This window comes from Peromyscus eremicus, chromosome 2 (assembly GCF_949786415.1).
Source record: "Peromyscus eremicus chromosome 2, PerEre_H2_v1, whole genome shotgun sequence".
Taxonomy (NCBI): Eukaryota; Metazoa; Chordata; class Mammalia; order Rodentia; family Cricetidae; genus Peromyscus; species Peromyscus eremicus.
Genome location: NC_081417.1, coordinates 148644277 through 148666068, shown reverse-complemented (window position 1 = coordinate 148666068; position 21792 = coordinate 148644277). Strand labels below are relative to the sequence as shown.

Sequence of the window (21792 nt, the reverse complement as noted above, 5' to 3'; positions counted from 1 at the left end):
AAGTATATATAAATATTTATTTATGTGTGTACCTGTGTGGATGTGGATGTGCCGTAGCACGTGTGTGCAGATCACAAAAACTCAGTTCTCTACTTCTACCGTGTGGGTCCTTGGGGTCAAACTCAGGTGGGTCAGGCTCAATCCCAAGCACCATTGCTCGGAGCCACATCACTTCTCGAATCCCTCTTCTCTATCCTATGGAGAGTAAGTGCTCTTTTCCCTTTGCTTAGTAAGCGCTGGTTCATTTGTGAGTTCCAGCACTGGCTCCAGCTGCAGTGCCAGCATGAGCACACACAGGCTGACACACATGGTACTTCAGGCTGCCACTTTAGGATCTGAGCCACTCTCTCACCCCCACAGGGGTTAAGAGCATTTCAGCTTCACCCACACATAAAGCTCCTAATTCCCTTCAAAGACTTTGCTTCATGCAATGAAGCAGTATGATCAAGGCTGTATGGACCTCAGACTGCTCTCTTTAAATTATAGTTAAGCAATAAAGCAATATCCTGACTAGTCTACACCCTTGCCATTCAACCTCCGACTTTGTTCTCTGTGTGCAATTGGTTTTTGCTTTTTCTTTTACATTTTCTTTGATGTTTGGCTGCTTTGCCTACATATATGTCTGTGCACACATGGGTGCCTGATGTTGATGGAAGCGAGAAGGCCACTGGTGCTCTTAACCACTGAGCTATCTCTCCAGCCCATGTGGCTTCCTTGAAGCAAGATGTTATCTATGTGACTCAGGATGGCCCTTTAACTTCCTGTGCTAGATGACAGGTGTGGGATCACTCATCCTGCAATTACTTTTGAAAAATCCTCCGGATGTTCAAATATCCAAAGGACAAGGGAAGAAAACTGGCCATGGCCTCTATCCTAATGTCAGGAGGGCTATGATCAGAACCACAGTAATTTCAGTGAGCCTCTGGGTTTACTGTTCATTCACATACAGCCAGCTTATCGGGGACATTTCCCTGACTGACTTCTGATTATTTTTTTTTTTTTTTTTTTTTTTTTTTTTTTTTTTTTTTTTTTTTTTTTTTTTGGTTTTTCGAGACAGGGTTTCTCTGTGTAGCTTTGCGCCTTTCCTGGAACTCACTTGGTAGCCCAGGCTAGCCTCGAACTCACAGAGATCCGCCTGCCTCTGCCTCCCAAGTGCTGGGATTAAAGGCGTGCGCCACCACCGCCCGGCTCTGATTATTTTTTTTTTCCGCCAGATACTTCAAAGTACAACAAGAGTGCAGCAGGCTGACTGACATGGGTCTCATCACTCAGAAACCCACATTCAAGTTCCATGACCAGGCCCCTACAGATGTGTTCCCAGCAATGCAGCCACAGTTCAGTCAAGAGGTGAATGCACTAGAGCCAGCACAGCACTGAGGAACAAAGCTGTCTTTGCCATGCCCAATACTCTAATAACACAAAGGTAATCTTCTCGAGGTAACTCTACCCAGAACGCTTCTGGTCATTTGAATATCTCAAGGAATATCTTAAGCAAGGTGTGGCCAGGGGGAGTTCAAGGCCAGCCTGGTCTACAGAGCAAGATCCAAGACAGGCACCAAAACAGAGAAACCCTGTCAAAGAAAAAACTCTGTGTGTGTGTGTTGGGGGGGGGGGGGGGGGGCAGGCAAGTGTGGTATAAACTCCTGTAAGAGTAGAACATGGGGGCTGATGGTCTACACCTTTAATCCCAGCACTCGGGAATCAGAGGCAGGTGGATCTGTGAGTTCCAGGCCACCCTGGTCTACAGAGTGAGTTCCAAGCCAGCCAGGGCTACTCTGAGAAACCCTATCTCGCCGGGCAGTGGTGGCGCACGCCTTAAATCCCAGCACTCGGGAGGCAGAACCAGGCGGATCTCTGTGAGTTCGAGGCCAGCCTGGTCTACAAAGTGAGTTCCAGGAAAGGCGCAAAACTACAGAGAAACCCTGTCTCGAAAAACCAAAAAAAGAAAAAAAAAAAAAAAGAAAAGAAACCCTATCTCAGGAAAAAAAAAAAAAAAAAAAAAAAACAGAAACAAAAACAAAAAAAAAAAAAAAACACCCACAAAGCAAAACCAAAAGTATAATATGCTGGGCTGGAGAGATGTCTCAGAGGTGAAAAGACTACTCTCCCAGAGGTCCTGAGTTCACTTCACAGCACCCTCGTGGTGATTCACAACCATCTGAGGAGGACAAAGGCTCAAGGTCAGCCTCTGCTGCAGCAGTGTCTGGAGGAAGTGGCAGGCAAGTCCTCTTCTAAAGCTCACGCTCCTCCAACCTGGCCCATGGCCTTCTTCTCTGTCCCTGCTGCAGAGCCAGGAACAACCTTCCTGAAGTAGTACCTGAAAGGTCCAGGACTACAGACACAGGGACAAACAGACAAACAAAATATCTTCCAAGCATGGAGAAGAATGCCTAATGCAGGGATAGGCTTCAATCCTGGCTCTTTTGCAGATTGAGGCAGGAGGATGCCAAGCTCACATGCTGGGCAGGGTGACAATTCAAGTGGGCACTCCTCCCAATCCCCAAAACAACTGCATTTTGCTTTAATAAATTTGTCACCAGAGGAACCATTGTAGAAAATTATTTTAAGGTGTATTACTTTTGTTAATGTTGCATTTGTTTAACTCTCAAGCTGTGTTACTTGCCTATCTGAAAAACCTGAAGGTCTTGTAAAGAACTGAACAGCCAATAGCAAGTTAGGAGGAAGGATAGGCAGGGCTGACAGCCAGAGAGAATAAATAGGAGAAAACTACAGCCAGAGAAAGAGGAGGACTCCAGGGGCCAGTTACACAGCAAGCCACGGAGTAAGATTTACAGAAGTCAAAGAATGGGAAAAGCCCAGAGGCAAAAGGTAGAGGGGATAATTTTAAAGTTAAGGGAAGCTGCCAAAAAAAAAAAAAAAAAAAAGCCAAGCTAAGGCCAGACATTTATAATTAAGAACAAGCCTCCATGTGTGATTTATTTGGGAGTTGGGTGGCCGGGCCCCCAAAAAGAACAAAAACAAACAACACCAGGTGACAATGTGAACATTTACTGGGCCAATTAAATGGTCAGAGGGTAAGGCATATGCTGCGCTACACTGACACATGAATTCAATCTCCAGAACCCAGGTAAGGGTAGCCAAAGAGTGCACTTCCTCAAAGGGATTCTGATCTTCACCCATGACATGGCACATGAGACCTCCCACCCAAATTACAAAATGTAAGACAAATTTTAAAGATCAAAGCCCAGGGGAGGGAGAGATGGCCCAGTAGTTGGACACAGTTGCTGTTCTTGCATAGGACCTGGGTGCAGTTACCAGCATCACATGGTGGCTCACAACCATCTTTAATTCCAGTATTAAGGGATGTGTTACCATCTTCTGGCCTACATAGGCACCAGCATGCAGAGTGCACACACATGCAGTGAGATAGAACACATATAAGGCCCATCTCTGCTTCATAAACTGATTAGCCCTAAAATTCTTTGATGTGTGACACCATGAACTAAAGTTTAAGCCTAGGTTGAGGTCCCTACAAGTCTAGAACTCCCCAGTTCTGAGGGTGACAATGGTGAGGAATGTATCCTGCTTCTTTCTGTCCCCCAACACACTGACAGCAGGAAGATTAATCACTTACAAAGAATACAAGATTAGGGTTCAAATGATAGTTCAACAGTGAAGAACACTGACTGCTCTTCCAGGGGACAGGGGTTCAATTCCCAACACCCACATAGCAGCTCACAGCTGTCTGTACTTCCAGTTCCAGGGGACCTGACACACCTCAAACAGACATGCAGGCAGGCAAAACACCAATGAACATAAAATTACATCTTTTTTTGGGTGGAGGGGGGAGCCAGGCGGTGGTGGCACACGCCTTTAACCCCAGCACTCAGGAGGCAAAGGCGGGTGGATCTCTGTGAGTTTCAGGCCAGCCTGGTCTACAGAAAAGTTCCAGGACAGACAGAACTGTTACACAGAGAAACCCTGTCTCAGAAAACCAATGGATAATTCCTTTTATATTTATTTATAATATATGCAAATATATTTATTTACATATTGTGTGTGTAGGTGGCGCGTGTGTGTGTGCATGTGCGTGCTTGTGTGCTCTATCTGCATGTATACCTGCACGCCAAAAGATGGCACCAGATCTCATTATAGAGAGTTGTGAGTTGCCATGTGGTTGCTGGGAATTGAACTCAGAACCTCTGGAAGAGTCTCTCCAGCCCCCAAAAGGGTAATTCTACAGAAACTTTTATAGTAGAGCTAGGATCACTTCAAGTTGGACTCACTGCCAGCCCAGCAACAAGAACCACGCTTTGAAGAGCTCCTCTATCAGAGCTCAAGCTCCAGTCAACAAAACTACATTTATTTTCAGTGCCCTAGCAACAGCATTTTTTTCTCTCCACCACCTTTTTTTTTTCTTTTTCTTTTTTCTTTTTGAAGAGGCTGCATCTCACCATGTAGCCCTGACTGACTTGAAACTCTCTTCACATATAAAGACGACAAAAAAGAACTGACCATCTGCAAAAAATTTTTAAAGCTTAGAAGGTGATGGCTAAGGGGCTGGGGAAATAGCTCAGTTGATCAGTGTTTACCTTATAAGCTGAGGACCTAAGCTTGATTGCCAGAGCCTATTTAAAAGCAGACTGGATGTGATGTCACACACTTGTCATCCCAGACAGATCTGCTTGAGCTAGCCAGCTAGAAGACAGCCTAGCATACACATTGAACTCCATGACAGTAAAGACTTTTTTTTAAAAAAGGACATCTCTCTTTAAGACTGATTTTTATTTTAAGTATATGAGTGTTTTGCCTGCATGCATGTCTGTGTACCACATGTGTATATAGTGCCAGGGAAACCAAGAGGTCATTGGGTTCCCCTAGAAGGAAAGTTCCAAATCGTTGTGAACACCATGTGGAACCATGTGGGCTCTGGGAACCAAACCTGGGTCTTCCACAAGAGCAAGTGCTCTTAACTGCAGAGCCATCTCCCAGCCCGTTACATGTGCACCCATGTATAGACAAATCTGCACACACAAGAGTACCCCTACACACACACAGGATGTACGCAATACAAGAAAATTACAGTAAGTTGGCAAAAGTCAGAAGTAACCAGAAGGACAGGCAAGACCAATGAGCAGATAAGACATGTGACATGCAAGCCTGCCAACCTGAGTTCGATCTTGGAAATAGTGTAAAGGCTGAAAGAGCGAGTCAACTTTATGAAGCTGCCTTCTGATTTATGCAGAAGCGTGCCCCATTTCATAATAATAAAGTTTACAAAACTAAGAACAAACTTTTAAAAAGAAGGACCCAGAACCAGGGAAGAGCATTTAGTGGTTAAAAGAATGTAGTATTCTTGCAGAGGGCTGGAGTTTGATTCCCAGCATGAACATCAGGCAGCTTAACCACCTGTGACTCCACCTCCAAGAGCTCCAATGCTCTGGCCTCTGGGGACACCAGCACTTTTAACACAGACACGTGTTAAAAATAAAATAAAACACAACCAGATTTACTGTCTCCAACAGATCTGGTGGGGGCACCCAGAGGCTGAGATGGGATTTAAAACTCAGTCTAGCCTGATATAGCACTTAACATTCTCAGCACCTAAGAGCTGAGTCATGGGAATTAACAATTTTAAAACTAGCCAGAGCTATTGAGCTTTCTCAAATAAATAAATGAAAGGAAGGAAAGGGAGGGAGGGAAAGGGGGAGGGAGGGAGAGAGAGAGAGAGAGAGAGAGAGAGAGATATGGAAGGATGGAAGAAAAAAATTGAACTAAAAACCTATGGCACTGCCTTGGTTGGCTTACAACTTGTTATGTGGACCAGGATGGCCTCTATCTAAGAGAAGATCTCACTCTGCCTCCTGAGTGCTGAGATTAAAGGGGTGCTCTACCACATCCAGCAAAAGAAAAAGCCACCCCATCCCGTACCTCACAAGCACACACATGTAATTCAGCTCTGTAAACACTGACTGATACAGACACTCTCCAAGTTCAATGTAAGCTTATACTACAAAGAATGAGCCTTTTTCAAAAATAAGCAGAAAATTACACAACACTATTAATCTCCGAGGTAGTTAATTCTTAGCTTCCTGTGTCTGATAGACAATGAATGTCCTCTAACTGCACATATAAAACCAAAGCCACAGACTTGACATGATCAGTCCTCGGCACTGAGGGTGGAAGAGCTGGGTAGGTAAATGTTCTACACTGAACACAAGGGAGCCCTCTTCCTGCATGCCATCCCACAACAATGAAAACAGGTCTGCATTTCCAGGTAAGGGAAAGAAAGAAACCGAGGGGCAGAAGTCCCCGGCCCCACCAAGTGAACTTCCAGAGCACAAGCACTGCCAATGTACTGGGACCACGCTGAAAAACACAAGAACAGAGGGGCCAAAGCTACCTAATAAAAAATGCATAGCGTTCTGGAAGCTAGCATGAGCTCTGAAATATTCTATAAAAAGAATCTTCAGAAGGTGTGCCGACGACATATACCTATGATCCCCAACCTGGACTACAGACCTTCAGGGAAAGGGTAGGACAAAACAAACAGGAGCTGCTGCTGCCAAACGGGCAACAGATGGGAGCTTCCAGCTTACCGTGAGGACACAGGATGTCTTCATTAAAATTTAATTCCTCCTCCTCTTCTTTCTTTTCTTCCTTTGATTCATCTAATCAAAAGAAAGAGACAATTACAACTCTGGCTGTTGTGGTTAGAAGTTCAAAGCAGTAGAACTTTAAGCAAAGAAGACTTGAAATAATTCTGAAAAATCAACCCAACTGTGCAGAGAAGGACTATACTTCCTTAAAAGGAAAAGAGGAAAACCTCAGTGACAGTTCATGATTTTGAAGACTTGTGTAGTAAACCTGTTGGAGTGGCCTACACTGTGATCCCAGCACTGGGGACAGTGGAGGTGAGGAGATTAGAGCCAGCTTGACCTGTGTGGGAATTTGTCTCTCTCTGCAGCGCCCTCGCTGTCCTGGACCTTGCTCTGTAAACCAGACTGGCCTCAAACTCATGGAGATCCGCCTGCCTCTGCCTCCCAAGTGCCGGGATCAAAGGTGTGCATCACCACCGCTCAGCTAATTTTATTATAAAAAGGGAAGGATGTTGTTTTTAGAAGGAAAAAAAGGAAAAGAAATAAAGAAGAGAGTCACACTAGAAGGCAGGTAGATCTGAGTTCAAGTCCAGCCTCATCTAAGGAGTTCCAGGTCAGCCAGAGCTATACAGAGAAAGAAACCCTGTCTGGAAAAATCAAAACAATCTGAAATTTGCATATCCTATTAGTTCTAGTCAAGTGCCATCTACATGTCATGTGTCATTTTCATTCTCCCAGCCCTTAGGGGTTGAACTTCATATGAAGTACATATGTCATGTTTAGGAAGTAAGTCTGTTACTGTCAACACCTCCCTGTCCTTGTCTACACTGTCACTACATAAATCTTAAATATTTGGAGACTGGACTAGTTTTTCAAAATGGCTTTTTAACACACTCAGTCTACATAAAGAACATTTCCTGCCAAGTGTGGAGGTGCACACCTATGATCTCAGTACTTGGGAGAGGAAGGCAAGAGGGCTGTAAATTTAGTATCAGCCTGGGATGTGTGTCCCTATCCAAGTAGAGATGTTACAAGGGATTTAAAAAGCTTACACACAAGTGTTATACAATGGTAGACCACTTGCTCAGCATGTGCAAGGCTGAGTTTGATTCCCAGCGTGTCAAAACAGAATGGACCCATGCCCCACAAAAGCCTCGATATAAAACTGGGCCTGAGAAGAACATAATCAGACACATTCTGTCATCTCTGTGTCACAAACAAGTCACTTCTTGAATGTAAGATGGTAACGTCAATTTGGAAAAGTAAGTGTCAACACCAAGTTAATCTCATGTATCAGACTCCTAAACTTGATATTCAGAAGTTAGAGAGCAAGCCTCCATCACTCCCTAGTCGTCCAGGAGCCTATACCCATCACAGAGCAGTACATGCTAATTACACTCATAGCTGGCTCTCTGACCTGCTGGAAAAACTGGAGGTATGCTGGACATCCCACAGCACAACACATAAGAACGCTCACTCCCTCTGTGAGTGCACACGCATACAATGCCTTTGCAGCCACAAGTCAAAAGAGCTACCTGTACTGTCAGCCAGGGCTGCGGCATTGCCTATGCTCCTGGCAGGGACTGGGGGGTGGGGCACCCCGCTACATTTATGTACTTTAAGCTTCAAAAATTCTGAGGCTGAGTGTGGTGGTGCACACTTTTGATCCCAGCAATCTAGAGGCAGATGTGAGTTCAAGACTAGCCTGGCCTACATAATGAGTTCCAAGACAGGCAGAGCTACATAATAGAGATCCTATCTCAAAACAAAAATACCACCCCTCAGAAAAGAAATGGGAAGAGGATTGAAATTAGGGCTATTACAGGAAAAGCAACCTGAAAAATATTTGAGCTAGCACAGCATGAATAGACATTTCTATTTTCCATGCCTGCATAAAAGAGCTGATATATGAAGAGCTCCAAATGAAAAAAGGGTGGGGCGGGGACTGGAGAGATGGCTCAGAGGTTCAGAGCACTAATTGCTCTTCCAAAGGTCCTCAGTTCAATTCCCAGCAACCACATAGTGGCTCAAAACCATCTGTAATGATATCTGGCTCCCTCTTCTGGCCTGCAGGGATATGTGCAGACAGAACACTAAAATAAATCTCTAAAAAAAAAGAAAAGAAAAGAAAAGGGAGTGGGCTAAGTCATGTGACGGCAAAGGTTTTGAAATGATGGGAGCGCACAACTGAAATCAATGCTGTGCCTTCGAATCACAGAGAACAATCTTTCCTAATTAAATATCATGTACATGGGTGGGTGTTTGCCTACATATCTGGGCACCCACATGCAGGCTTGCTGCCAAGGAAGTCAGAAGAGGGCATCAGATGCCCTAGGACTGGAGGTGACAGACAGTTGTAAGCTACTGTGTGGGTGCTAGGACTTGAACCCAGGTCCTCTAGAAGAGCAGCCACTGTTCTAACTATTGAACCATCTCTCCAGACCAACAGATTATTGGAATCAAAACAGAGGAGCAGGGCGTTGCCCAGAGGGGTCCATGAGATTTTTTTTTTATTTAAATTTAAATTTTTTTATTTCTTTGAGGGGGATTACAAGGGTAGAGGGCAGACAAGGAAGGACTGGGAAATTTGTGGGATCAGAGTACATGATGTGAAATTCCCAAAGAATCAATTTAAAAAACTATGTTAAAGCCGAGCAGCGGTGGCGCATGCCTTTATAATCTCTGCACTTGGGAGGCAGAAGAAGGTGGATCTCTGAGTTCGAGGCCAGCCTGGTCTATAGAGCAAGATCCAGGACAGGCACCAAAGCTACACAGAGAAACCCTGTCTTAAAAAACAAAAACAAACAGCCGGGCGGTGGTGGCGCACGCCTTTAATCCCAGCACTCGGGAGGCAGAGCCAGGCGGATCTCTGTGAGTTCGAGGCCAGCCTGGGCTACCAAGTGAGTTCCAGGAAAGGCGCAAAGCTACACAGAGATACCCTGTCTCGAAAAACCAAAAAAAAAAAAGGAAAAGTGCAGATCATGGTGGGGCACCTACAGTCCCAGCACTTGGGAGGCAGAGGCAATCTTTGTCAGTAAGAGGCCAGCCTGGAGTATAGTGAGTTCCAGGTCAGACAGGGCTACAGTCAAACTGTCTAAAAAGTAAAAATGTAAAATTTGCAAATACACAGCCCAAGAGAATGGAAATATAGCTAAGCAGTAGACAGCATGCTCAGTGTGGGTGAGCTTAGTTAGTCCCTCCACCCATTCAAGACAGGGCTGGAGCACCTCTTAACTAAGAACACCTCTCTAAAAGGAGCAGCATAGCCAGGCAAGGTGCATATCTGTAACTACAGCAGTAGATTGAGAAGAAGTCTCAGGCTGGCCGGTGCTATACAGTGAGTGTGACAGTCTGACTCAAAAAAAAAAAAAAAAAAAAAAAAAAAAAAGAAAAAGAAAGAAAAGAAAAGGGCGGGGGAGGGACACGGAGACAAAGAAAAAAAGGCAGGGAGTGGAAACACCACACACCAGCAGGTGTGGCAGGGGAGCCCTATAATCCCAGCCCTGGGGAGGTGGAAAAAGGAAGATCAGAAGTTGCTTTACAGTTGAGGGCAGCTTGGGCTAGGTAAGACCTTGCCTGTAAAAAATTTAGAAAATACATCATTTCAACAAAGTTTTAAAATTTGAAATAAAGCCAGGCAGTGGTGGTGCAAGCCTTTAATCTCCGAGAAGCAGAGGCAGGCAGATTTCAGTGAGTTCCAGGACAGCCAGGGCTACACAGAGAACACTGTCTCAAAACAACAACAAAAAAATGCAAGTATGCAAATGTCAGTATTTGGGAATAAAAAAAAAAAAAAATCAATAGAACTGTGGGGTAGTGCAGAGGTAGTATACTTGCCTAGCTCATGTGAGGCCCTGGGTTCCAGGCCCGGTAGTGTAAAATAACAAAATGGGGTGTAGGTATGTGAAAATAACTATTCACAATCACTAACTACACAGCACTACTGAGCCCAACTAACCTCAAAATTAGTAACAGACAGAATCACAGTCTCCAGTTTAGACTTAGGTCATTCTAAATGCTCTAATTTCCTTTGGTATCTGTTTTCTGGTAGGTTTACAATAATAACATGATTTCCTGTCTGAAAGCAGGGCTCAAAAAGAATGGACAAGCAATAAGCTGTCCAAATCTTACCCTCCTTGAGGCAGTGCAGAGGTCACATTGGTCAATGGCTGCTATCATCGTAAAGCCAAACCGTGCTGAGCTCAACAGCCTGCAGAGATTTCTGGAGCCATTATCCTCCTTTGAGGCTGGAGCAGAACTGACATGAACCCTGCATGTGACTGACTAGGTGGCACTTCAGCCCGGAGCTCATTGCTGTAAAGGAGACGCCCCCGGGAATCTCAAAAGCTTCAACATCTATTATTTGCCCTTAGCTGTTTCTGAGACCTTGAGACTTCATAAATGTCTTAACATACATGGGCATAAATTTTTATTAAGGCAATTTAACTGAAAATGAAGGTTGAAGAGCTGGGTGGGACCTAGTGCTTCCCACAGAGAACATGAGCAAGCTGAGCACAGTTCCGCTGCCACAGGCTCCTCATCAGGCACCCCAAATTGTTGGGGACATAAGGGTAGGGGAATACAGTGTTGCTTTGCCATGGAGACTCCCAACTCTGCAAGCACACATGAACCCCCATGTTCAAGAAAAGGCTAGGCACACAAATCTGCAGAGCACAGACAGCAGCTGCTGAGGTGGTAGGAGGAAGCCTGTGGACAGAGAGCAAAGCCCCCCCCGCCCAAACTACAAAGGCTCTAACTCTGGAAGGGGGCGCCCTGTCACCTTTATTGAAGGGGCTCCCGTTCATCTTCCCGTTGCTTTGCTCCGCCTCACCATCTTGCTCATCTAGTTGTTCAAGAGCCAGCTGGCGCCAGCTGCGCAAGGAAGACTTTCCCACCCAGAATCCATCATTGCTGTGGAAAGAGAGAACGTTAAACCCTAGCAGATGATTCCCAGTGTCCCCCCTTTTCTGTCTTTCCCCTGAAGCCCACAACTAAAATGATTATAAACACTCCAATCAACTACTGTGCACACAACTGTTTCTAATCCAATTCCTGATCTGAACCATTTTCAGGCCTCACTACTGAACTGCATGTGTCTAACGCTTGGTTTCCATTTTAAATCTTGCTCTTTCTCTCATCCATCAAAACCCACTCCACTCACATCCAACCTTATTCCATGTGAATTACTGCTTTCAGCACACAGAGCTGTACCTTTAAGTTGGCATAGAGACACTCAGGTATATACACCGGTACTGATGTCATACACATATATACTCAAGCCACAGAGTAGGCCTTGTAGAATGGGCCCAAAGGGAGAGCAGGCTTAGGTCTGCTGGGGAAACACTAACAGGAACAAAGGTCATCACTTAATGACTCTTGGTTGAGGTGCTCTGCATGTTTCTTAAGGAGGACACACTGAGTTTCTCTTCTCAACATCACTTCATCCTTGCAGAGTACGCACTACAAAAATTCATTTTTTTAAAAAAAACTTTAATTTAGCTGGGCAATGGTGGCACATGCCTTCAATTCTAACACTTGGAGGCAGAGGCAGTTTGAGGGTAGCCTGGTCTACAGAGAATTCCAGGACAGCCAGAGTTATACAAAGAAACCCTGTCTCAAACAAAACAAAATTCTAGTTTAAGGGCTGGAAAGATGGCTCAGTGGTTAAGATCACTGGCTGAATTCTCAGAGGGCCTGAGTTTGATGGCGAGCACCCATATGGTGGCTCACAACTATACTCTATTCCCCAGGGATCCAATGTCTGTTTGTAGCCTCTGTGGGCAACAGGCACACACAAGATGTACATGCAGACAAAACACCTACACACATAAAATAAATAAAAGTTTTTAAATTACACTAAGAAATGTGTATGTAGTGTGTTTTGGAATGTTTACGGGTGCACGGTAGGCACATGTGCACATGTGTGTTTAGAGGTACAAAGTCAGGGGTCTTCCTCTTGATTTTCTGAGGAAGGGTCTCTTTACCTAGAGCTCAATGGATCCAGTTTGTCTCTGCCTCTTGGGATGATCATAACTCCGTATGTGAGTATTAAGGATCTGAACTCATCTTCACGTTAGCAAGGCAAGCCCACTCTCTACAAGGCCATCTCCCCAGCCACAGAAGAAAATACTATTTCTTTTGTTAAAAAGAGTCCTGGACTCGGCAGTAAAGACATTTACTGCCAAGCATGGCAGGCACCTGAGTTATCCCTCAGACCCACATGGCCAAAGGAGAGAACCACCACCTGAAAGTTGTGCTTGCACGTCTACACGTTTCAGGACACGCGCACACAAGTCCACAAACAATGAACAGACACATACACATACACACACAGAAATGAATGCAGCCCAGGATGGCCTCTAACGTGCTGGGAATACAATGTGAGCCGTGCTCACAGTACAAGTTTTACTTGAGAACTGCTCTGCTATCCACCTTCCACCTTCAAATAGCCAACTCTTTCCTCGGCATGAGGCCGCAGCTGCCTGACCACTGCCTGGCAATATTCGAAGCTCTTGTGAACCGCAGGCTGTGTAACATACCCCTTCATTGTTACTTTCAGCAAATTGTTGACGGTTTTGTAGTCTTCATTCAGTTGGCTCTTCAGACGCAGTACACGACAGCGTTCTACAACACAGTCCTTACACAGGGCTTTCACTAAAGACAAGAAAGACATCAAAAATAAGCAGACTTTCTATGAGAATGTTTCCAATATTGAACAAAACACACAAGAATTTTAAATCTAAACCACAAAATTTTCCCCTAAGACTGTTTAACAACAGCCCTGGCTAGGCTTGAACTCATTTTGTAGACAAGCTCTGCCTGCCTCTGGAGTGCTGGGATTAAAGGCGTGTGTTACCGCACCTGGCAAAAACACAAATTTTTACAATACAGTCTTTTATATATCTCGATTTTGCTGATCTAGACACTCATATATTAAGTTTCCTATATAATGAAGACAGTGTTTATCAACTATAGTCAACAACAGCATAAAGCAGTGTGTATCACTAGACTGAGATACTTGTGAAGTATCTGACTAGAGGGGGGGTCCACATATCTGACACTGTACAAGTGATGGTCTTCATGTGGACAGGACCTTCCAAGCACAGAAGAGATGAGAGCAAGAGAGGGCATGACACAAGAGCACAGAGGGTCAAGAAATCACATGCCAAGCCAGGCGGTGGTGGCGCACGCCTTTAATCCCAGCACTCGGGAGGCAGAGCCAGGCGGATCTCTGTGAGTTCGAGGCCAGCCTGGGCTACCAAGTGAGTTCCAGGAGAGGCGCAAAGCTACACAGAGAAACCCTGTCTCGAAAAACCAAAAAAAAAGAAATCACATGCCATGTGATTGTTTTCTGTTTAAATTTCATTGATTGCTACTGTGGGTATATAATGCATGTGCACACGCCCATGTGCCACAATGCACATCTGAGGACCACGTGGAATTGGTTCTCTTCCATCACAGGGAATCATTCAGGTCAACGCCTTTGCACTGGTCCTGAAATGTGATTCATTGAAAGAGCTTGTGGGAACTGGAGAGATGGCTCAGTGGTTAAGAGCACTTGTTCTTGCAGAGGACCCTAGTTCAATTTCCCACCCACATGGTGGCTCACATTCATAACATTCATAACTCCAGTTTCAGGGGATTTGATGCCCTCTTCTGCCCTCCTTGGCACCAGGCACACACAGACTTACATGCAGCCCAAATACTCATAAAAAGATTTAGTCAGGCAGTAGTGGCATAAACCTCTACCTTGGGAGGTAGAGGCAGAGGCAGGTGGAATTCTGGCTTCTTCAAGGTCAGTCTAGTCTACAAAGTGGGTCCCAGGACAGCCATGGATACACAGAAAAATCCTGACTGGAACCCTGCTAAATCCCATCCCACAACCCCCACGCTCCCCCACCCCCCCCCACCCCGCAAAAAGAGTGAAAAGAAATAGCTTCCCATTGCACAGTTTATTAATTCTGAATGATGAGTACTTTAGAACACAAAATCCTGTGTACCCAGAAAGGCCTAGAGCATATAATTAAATGCTGTGTATAACCAAAATAGCATTTAACTTCATGAAAGGGCAACTGGAGGTCATGCAATTCCCTTGTCCCCATTGGAGATTAAAAGGGGATCTGTGTTGCCAGTTGTTCATTAAAAAGAAAACTGTGGAGCATGTAGTGCAGACATACATGCTAGCAAAATACCCAGACACACTTTATAAATAAAAATTTTAATATAAGTAGAAAATTGCTTAAGAAGCAGCAGCCAGAACTAAACAGATTGGCTACTTGTGGCTACATATCTCTGCACATTCCAGGCAGAACTAAACAGATTTAGAAGCAATATCCCAAACCTATACAAACAAGACTGGAATGAACCAAACAAAGACTCAAGGCTTTTAAGATACTTGTGTGAGCTGGCAAACTACTGTAGGTGATTCTCTTTAAAGGGAACCTATTTTGTCTACACTCCATCAGTAGCCTGGCTTCAATTGTGCTCTAATTGGCAACTCCATTTTGCAAAGTGCAGGAATATAGTTTACTTACTGCATGTTGTCGTCCTGTCCTGGTCTCAAAGAGCAGAGTGCAAACTCCAGGCTTTACTCGTGCAAGCAGAGATGACGCCCTGACTTACCAGTCAGTCGTGGACCTCCTCCATATCGACTGTAGAAAACGTCAGCTGCATATTCCGATATTCTCTTCATAATTGATATTTTGTCTGGATGAAGCTTGTCGTGTGAACATAGGCAAGCATGATTATCAATAGGTTTGGTGGGTGTCGATTCATCCAACCACTTTTGCAGCCATTCAAGAGAGACAAACTCATAGGGTTCTGAAAAAGAAAGGAATGGGAAGAAACTATGTATTTTTACAGTTTTTGGACTACATGATACAACAAATCATTGTCCTCCAAAGCCAGTGCAAACTTTGTCCAAAAGTCAGCAGGATCAGAAGAATCACTAGGAGGTATCTGATGTGTGACGACTAGGAACTTCAGTTAGCTAGCACTCCTGTGAGCTGTACATGGAAACATCTGCACAGAGCCCTATGGGATCGGCGGGTATTATTAGCCACATTCTACAAGAGGCATCCACAGAGAGAAGTGCCTTGCTTGAGAGCACAGCAGAGCTTCCATGAGGACACCTGGGTGCTGTGCAAAATCATCACCTTGTCCCTTACCCTGTACAAGTATGTGCTATATATCTGAAAATTAAAATGAGAAGCAAGCTCTTAAGTTACCAGTTAACCTTATCAGCTACAACCACACTTCACAAGCTCATTTCAACACTTAACTTTCCTGACTCCAAGGTAAGGCTGGTGTTCAGAAAAAGGATTTATGATTCCCCCAAAGTCTGTGCTATGATCTATTCATTTCATTATTATTTATTTCAAGAATAATGTATTGGAAATAAGTTCTAGGACAGAGTCCACTATAAATGAATTAATAGTTTTGAAGCTCAAAAATTAAGAACACCAGACATTTCAAAATGAATTTTAATTTGGGGAGAGAGTCCCAGAGTTCCCCAAAAGGCAAAATTAAAAATAAAGGGACAGCTTTGATTACTTACAAAGATCTCCAGTGAGTCCCAGCATAAAACATAGGAGAAAACATACAGAGGTTGAATTCATGATTTGTATCGTGTGCTACTTCTGGCGAGATCTGAGTGGCAGACACTTTAGTGCAAAGGTCACTTTAACCAGTTCCGACTCCCCAGAGTCACACATCCAGAAAACTAACTCCCACTTCTTGATTTTAATGTAAAGCAGAAAACAAATTTGGATGTGACAGCTCCCCTTCTGCACTGAGACTGGACGGCACAGGGCAGCACTGGGCAACTGCCAGTGGAGACCGAAGTCAACTCCATGTGAACAAGTGACCTAAGCTCTCTAGGCTTCAGATAGTTAATTTGCAAAATGAAGGTAATAATACCTGCCTTCTACCTACCTCACAGAGATGTTGCTGAGTGTAAAAGATAAGATATGTGAAGCATTTTGAGCTTTTTGGAAGAAAAGAGATATAGAAAAGTTAATTGTACATCCAAACAATATATAAGAGGAGACCGAAAGACACAGAACAGGAAAAATGGCTGTGGCATCCTACAAGGTATCAGCATGGCATGGGCCAGGGACTTGTAGTTCAATGGTAGACTATCTGCCTAACATTAAGTGGAGCCCTGGGCCAAATATACAGCACCACCAACAAATAAATGAAAAAGCAAAACAGTAACACACACTGGCCCTTAGACTGCTTGAATGTGCACTGCCCTTGTTCAATCCCCAGTACTATTATCACCCCATACCCCAAATCATACCATAGCCAATTATATTTAAAAGGCCTCCCTCGTTCTATGCTGTTTATCATGTTTACGTTGGATTTAAGAAAGGGGTGAGGGCGTGACCAATCTGAGGAAAACAAAAAGTCTCCAAGCATCGACTACTTCCCCATACAAAGTTAGAGACTCAAGTTTTTTGAGGAATTTTAAGTTTTTCAAGGGGAGTGGGGGGTTAATACAAGTTCTCATTTAAGGACTATTTCTCCAAATATTCTGTTCTTCCAGCATCCAGGGAGGTGAACAGAGGGCAACACCTTCTGTTGCTGAAAAAATAAACCAAATGAATCTGGCTCTTGATGCTGGGTGAGGTGGCTCTCATCTGTCATCCTGGTACTCAGGAGACTGAAGTGGGAGGATCATCACCCATGTCTGAGCCTGTCAGTAGGGGCCACCCGGTGATCGCCAGATCAGCTTGAGCTAGAGTGAGACCTTGTCTCAAGAGACAAAGAGACTTACCACTCTAAGGGGTTAGTCTAAACAGAAACACTTAGTGTGTACTGGAATTCAAAGTTAACCTGGCCAATCCTCTACTAGAATCCCACGGAAAACTTCCCAATGAAGTTTGCCGTTTTAATTAATGCAAGATTAGGGGAGGGGGAGACCACTTCTGACCTTACAGTTCGGAACAGTAATTGAGAGAGAGAGAGAGAGAGAGAGAGAGAGAGAGAGAGAGAGAGAGAGAGAGAGACACTGAGCTGACCCATTTCCAGCACTCAGTTAGTGTGCTGGGGTCCTGGAGAGAAAGCAGTAGTTGTGGTGATACCTCTTTCAATGGCTAGGACTATGAAATTATCATGTGGCCTAGATACAGTGGTGATGCTCCTGTAATCCCAGCACCAAGAAGGCTGAGGAAGGAGGACTCCCATGAATTTGAGGTCACCCTGGGCTACTGAGTAAGGCCATCTTGAAAATGCCAAATATCATGAGTTTAAAATGAGGGGTTTTGTTATTTTTTTTAACAAATACAAACACCCAATGGATTTGAGTACAACAAATGTTCTGAATAATAGCAGGAAAAATATAACCATTTATCTAGATTTTAAGCACGTTCAAGTTTAAATAACAGTGGCCAAAGGGATGTTGTTTTTTATGAGACTTGGATTTTTAGGTAAGGAGGCCTTTCAAAAGAATGCTTACAATAATCGTTTAAGAATAAGGAGTTTCGGGGCTGGAGAGATGGCTCAGAGGTTAAAAGCACTGACTGCTCTTCCAGAAGTCCTAAGTTCAATTCCCAGCAACCACATGGTGGCTCACAACCATCTGTAATGAGATCTGGTGTCCTCTTCTGGCCTGCAGTCATACATGCTGTATACCTAATAAATAAATAAATCTTAAAAAAAAAAAAATGAATAAGGAATTTCCATTAATAAGGCTCCTGAGTGGCCAAGGTATAAAAGCCATCATGGCACCATAAGAGTGAGTGGTTCAGCCGGGCGGTGGTGGCACACGCCTTTAATCCCAGCACTCGGGAGGCAGAGCCAGGCGGATCTCTGTGAGTTCGAGGCCAGCCTGGACTACCAAGTGAGTCCCAGGAAAGGCGCAAAGCTACACAGAGAAACCCTGTCTCAAAAAACCAAAAAAAAAAAAAAAAGAGTGAGTGGTTCATGATCCAGGGCCTCTCCAGAGCCGAGCATATGCTCTTCCCTCAGACCTTCACCCTCAACTGCTTCATCCCATTCTGTCTTTAGGGCAGGAGTCCTTTTCCCTTCTGCACAGTGCTTAAACCGACTCCAGTTTGGAGAACAGATCTCTAGGGTCAATGCCCAAGAATTGAGTGATCTGACTCCTGAGTTCATTTCCTATTAAGTAAAAGTCAGTGGTTTTTTTTGGATAATTGTAGCGCTTAAACACAGTTCAAGTACCAAGTCACAAAGAAGGAATTGAATCCAAAAATCAGCAGTTTGGGATGATTTTTTTCCTCCATTGGGTGCTGGTGTAGAAATCAGGACATATTTACACAAGCACATACTCTGTCCTTGAGCTGTAACCGGTCAGGGAGAGAACACCTAGAGACTTTTCATATGGGCCTAGTCATCTTTGATATTAATTATACCAGTAATGGGAAATGAACACACAAAAAAGCAAAATCATCCATCTATATAACTGTATGCTCGAAATACTTATTTTAACTTTGGACACACTACTCTCTACACCATATGCAGGAGAGTGAGGCTGCAGGATTTGTTTCGTGATTTGACAATTCCCAGCCAGGGAAGGCACAAGGTAAATATGAATAAACAAGAATACATAAGATGAACAGGTTGTGTAGGTAATTCTAACTCAGAGGGGAGCTACAAAGGATTTCCTACTTTAACATTTTATATTAAAAAGTGTACACATGGGCTGGAGAGATGGCTCAGGTTAAGAGCACTGACTGCTCTTCCAGAAGTCCTGAGTTCGATCGATTCCCAGCAACCACATGGTGGCTCACAACAATCTGTAAATGAGATCTGGTGCCCTCTTCTGGCCTTCAGGGACACACACAGGCAGAATACTGAATACATAACAAATAAATCTTTAAAAAAAAAGTATTCACATGTATGTCAGTTAACATTCTTAGGGAACAAAGGATTTAAAAACAGAAGAAAGGTCACAGTGATCCAATCAGGTCTGGCTTTAGAAACATTTCATATCGCACAGAAGGAAAAAAAATGTTTTTGAGACAAGGCTGGCCGATATCTCACAGGGATATCTCACAGGGATGCCTCCCCGGGTGCTGGAATTAATGGCATGCACCACCACACCTAGCAGTCAAATAGCCTTCAAAAAAACTGTTTATTACAATATGTGTGTGCACAGGGAGGGGGGTGGCAGGCAAGCATGCAAAGGTCAGAGAAGAGCCAACAGAAGTCAGTTCTCTCCCATCATGTGTGTCCTGGAAATCAATCTCAGGTTGTCAGGTTTGGAGCAAGCACCTTTTCCCCTGAGCTGTCTCACCAGCTCACAGTGAAAGTCTTTACAGATCATGAAGGCACAGTTTATCATTCAGTAACAGCCTCAGACTTTGAAAAGGAAGGAAGTGACAAGAAAATTATATCTCTTTGTCTAGTTACTGCCAGTTTACATAGTGATTTTAGAAATTTTAAGCTGGCCTCTAGGAGGAGAAAATGGGTTTTTCATAAACATTTTTGCAACATTTAAAAGATTAAAGCACCACAAAGCAAAACCCCCAGGCATTCAATGGCAATAGTGTTGTCCTGGAATATCTCACAGACCAGCTCCAGCAGGCAACCTTTGGTACAGCTCCTTCACCTCCTCGTGTTTCGCTCTGCCTTTGTCCACACTCTGCCTGCGCATCTCGGCCATTTCAACACACCACTCCTCAAACTTGGAATTATCCCGATCTACCAGCTCTTGAAGAAAGGCTATCCAAAAGAGAAACACAAAAACCAACCTTATTCTCTTTTCCAAAGACAGAGACTACACTGATGTGCACATTATCATCTGGAGATGAATGAATGGAAACTTCTACAGGGAAGCTGAAGGTGTAATGAAACCAGGTCATCCCTGCCCAGACTGCCCAGAAACATCAAATGGCTCTATACTACAGAACATAGGACATGCCAGGTAAACCAGTTGCTTTGGCTCTACGAGTTGAAATAAAACCAAACGTCAATCTAGGTTACCTTTTATTTAACATTATTGAAAATTGCTTCCGCCTCTTTTTGGAGTTGGAGTAACAGAATAGTCCTAAGGCCTAGTCACTCCAAAAGCGCAATAATTGTTCATTTGTGACCAGCACTTACGTTCATTAACATTTACCATACTCAACAGACCTGTCACAATTTGTGTAAGCTGGTGGTAGTCACTAATAAATGAAGTTAAGACTTCTATAGCATTTCCAGAAGCAATTCAGGAAAAGTGATTACCTGGGACTTGAACCATTGTGTGGTTCTTTTCCTGGGTTTGCAGTCTATAAACCAACATGTATGCATTTCGAGAACAGTGAGTTCCTTTGCCACACTTAGGTTTGCGGGTCTGGGATTTAGAAGGCTCTGCTGGGATAAAGAAATTAAAACAACTTAACCACATGGTCCATACTTTGGGGGCGGGGGGGGGGGGGGAGGAGTATATGACTCACTCACTGATTAAAGATCTCACTGCATAAGTATCCCTTAAACCCACATTTAAAGAGCTGCATGCGGTGGCACATACTTAAAACCTCAGTGGAGATTCTCTGTGAGTTTGAGGCCAGCCTGGTCTACAGAGTGAGTTCCAGGACAGGCATGAAAACTACACAAACAAACAAAAAATAAATAAAAATAAAAACCCTTAAAAAATATGTCTAGGGGCTGGAGAGATGGCTCAGAGGTTAAGAGCACTGACTGCTCTTCCAGAGGTCCTGAGTTCAATTCCCAGCAACCACATGGTGGCTCACAACCATCTGTAATGAGATCTGGTGCCCTCTTCTGACCTGCAGACATACATGCAGGCAGAACACTGTATACATAATAAATAAATCTTTAAAAAAAAAAAAAAAAAAAAAAAAAAAAAAATATGTCTAGGGACTAGAGCAATAGCTTAGCACCTATCAGTACTGGCTATTCTTCCAGAGGACCAGGGTTCAATCCCCAGCATCCACATGGTGGCTCACAACCACCTGTAACTCTAGTCCCAGGGGATTCAATGCCCTAGTACAACTCAGGGGCACCACTATAGGTCGGTAGTACACAAACAGACAAAATATTCATACACAGAAAATAACAAAATAAATATATGTCTAAAGTATATACCCAAGATCTAAAAGACTGAAATGCCATACAAATGTAGTGGTTCCTTAGAGAGGAATTCTTTGACACTAGTTTATTCGGTCCCTTGTGTGTGCCTGAGGACAAGCAGTACTGGTAGAAGTCAGGACAACTTTTGGGAGTCTTCTACCACGTGAGCACTAGGGATAGACAGAACTCAGGT

The 21792-nt window shown here is 44.0% G+C and overlaps 1 protein-coding gene across 1 annotated transcript in view; it reads right to left on the bottom strand.

The window, feature by feature from the left end:
* Usp48 (ubiquitin specific peptidase 48) overlaps positions 1 to 21792 on the bottom strand; it is a 69272-nt gene that overhangs the window by 25496 nt on the left and 21984 nt on the right. The window contains exons 11-16 of the mRNA XM_059255224.1: positions 20751 to 20879; positions 20097 to 20246; positions 15183 to 15380; positions 13100 to 13214; positions 11341 to 11471; positions 6561 to 6632 (exon numbers count right to left, since the gene is read on the bottom strand). Coding sequence (XP_059111207.1) covers positions 6561 to 6632; positions 11341 to 11471; positions 13100 to 13214; positions 15183 to 15380; positions 20097 to 20246; positions 20751 to 20879 — 795 coding nt within the window. The remainder of the gene's footprint in view (positions 1 to 6560; positions 6633 to 11340; positions 11472 to 13099; positions 13215 to 15182; positions 15381 to 20096; positions 20247 to 20750; positions 20880 to 21792) is intronic.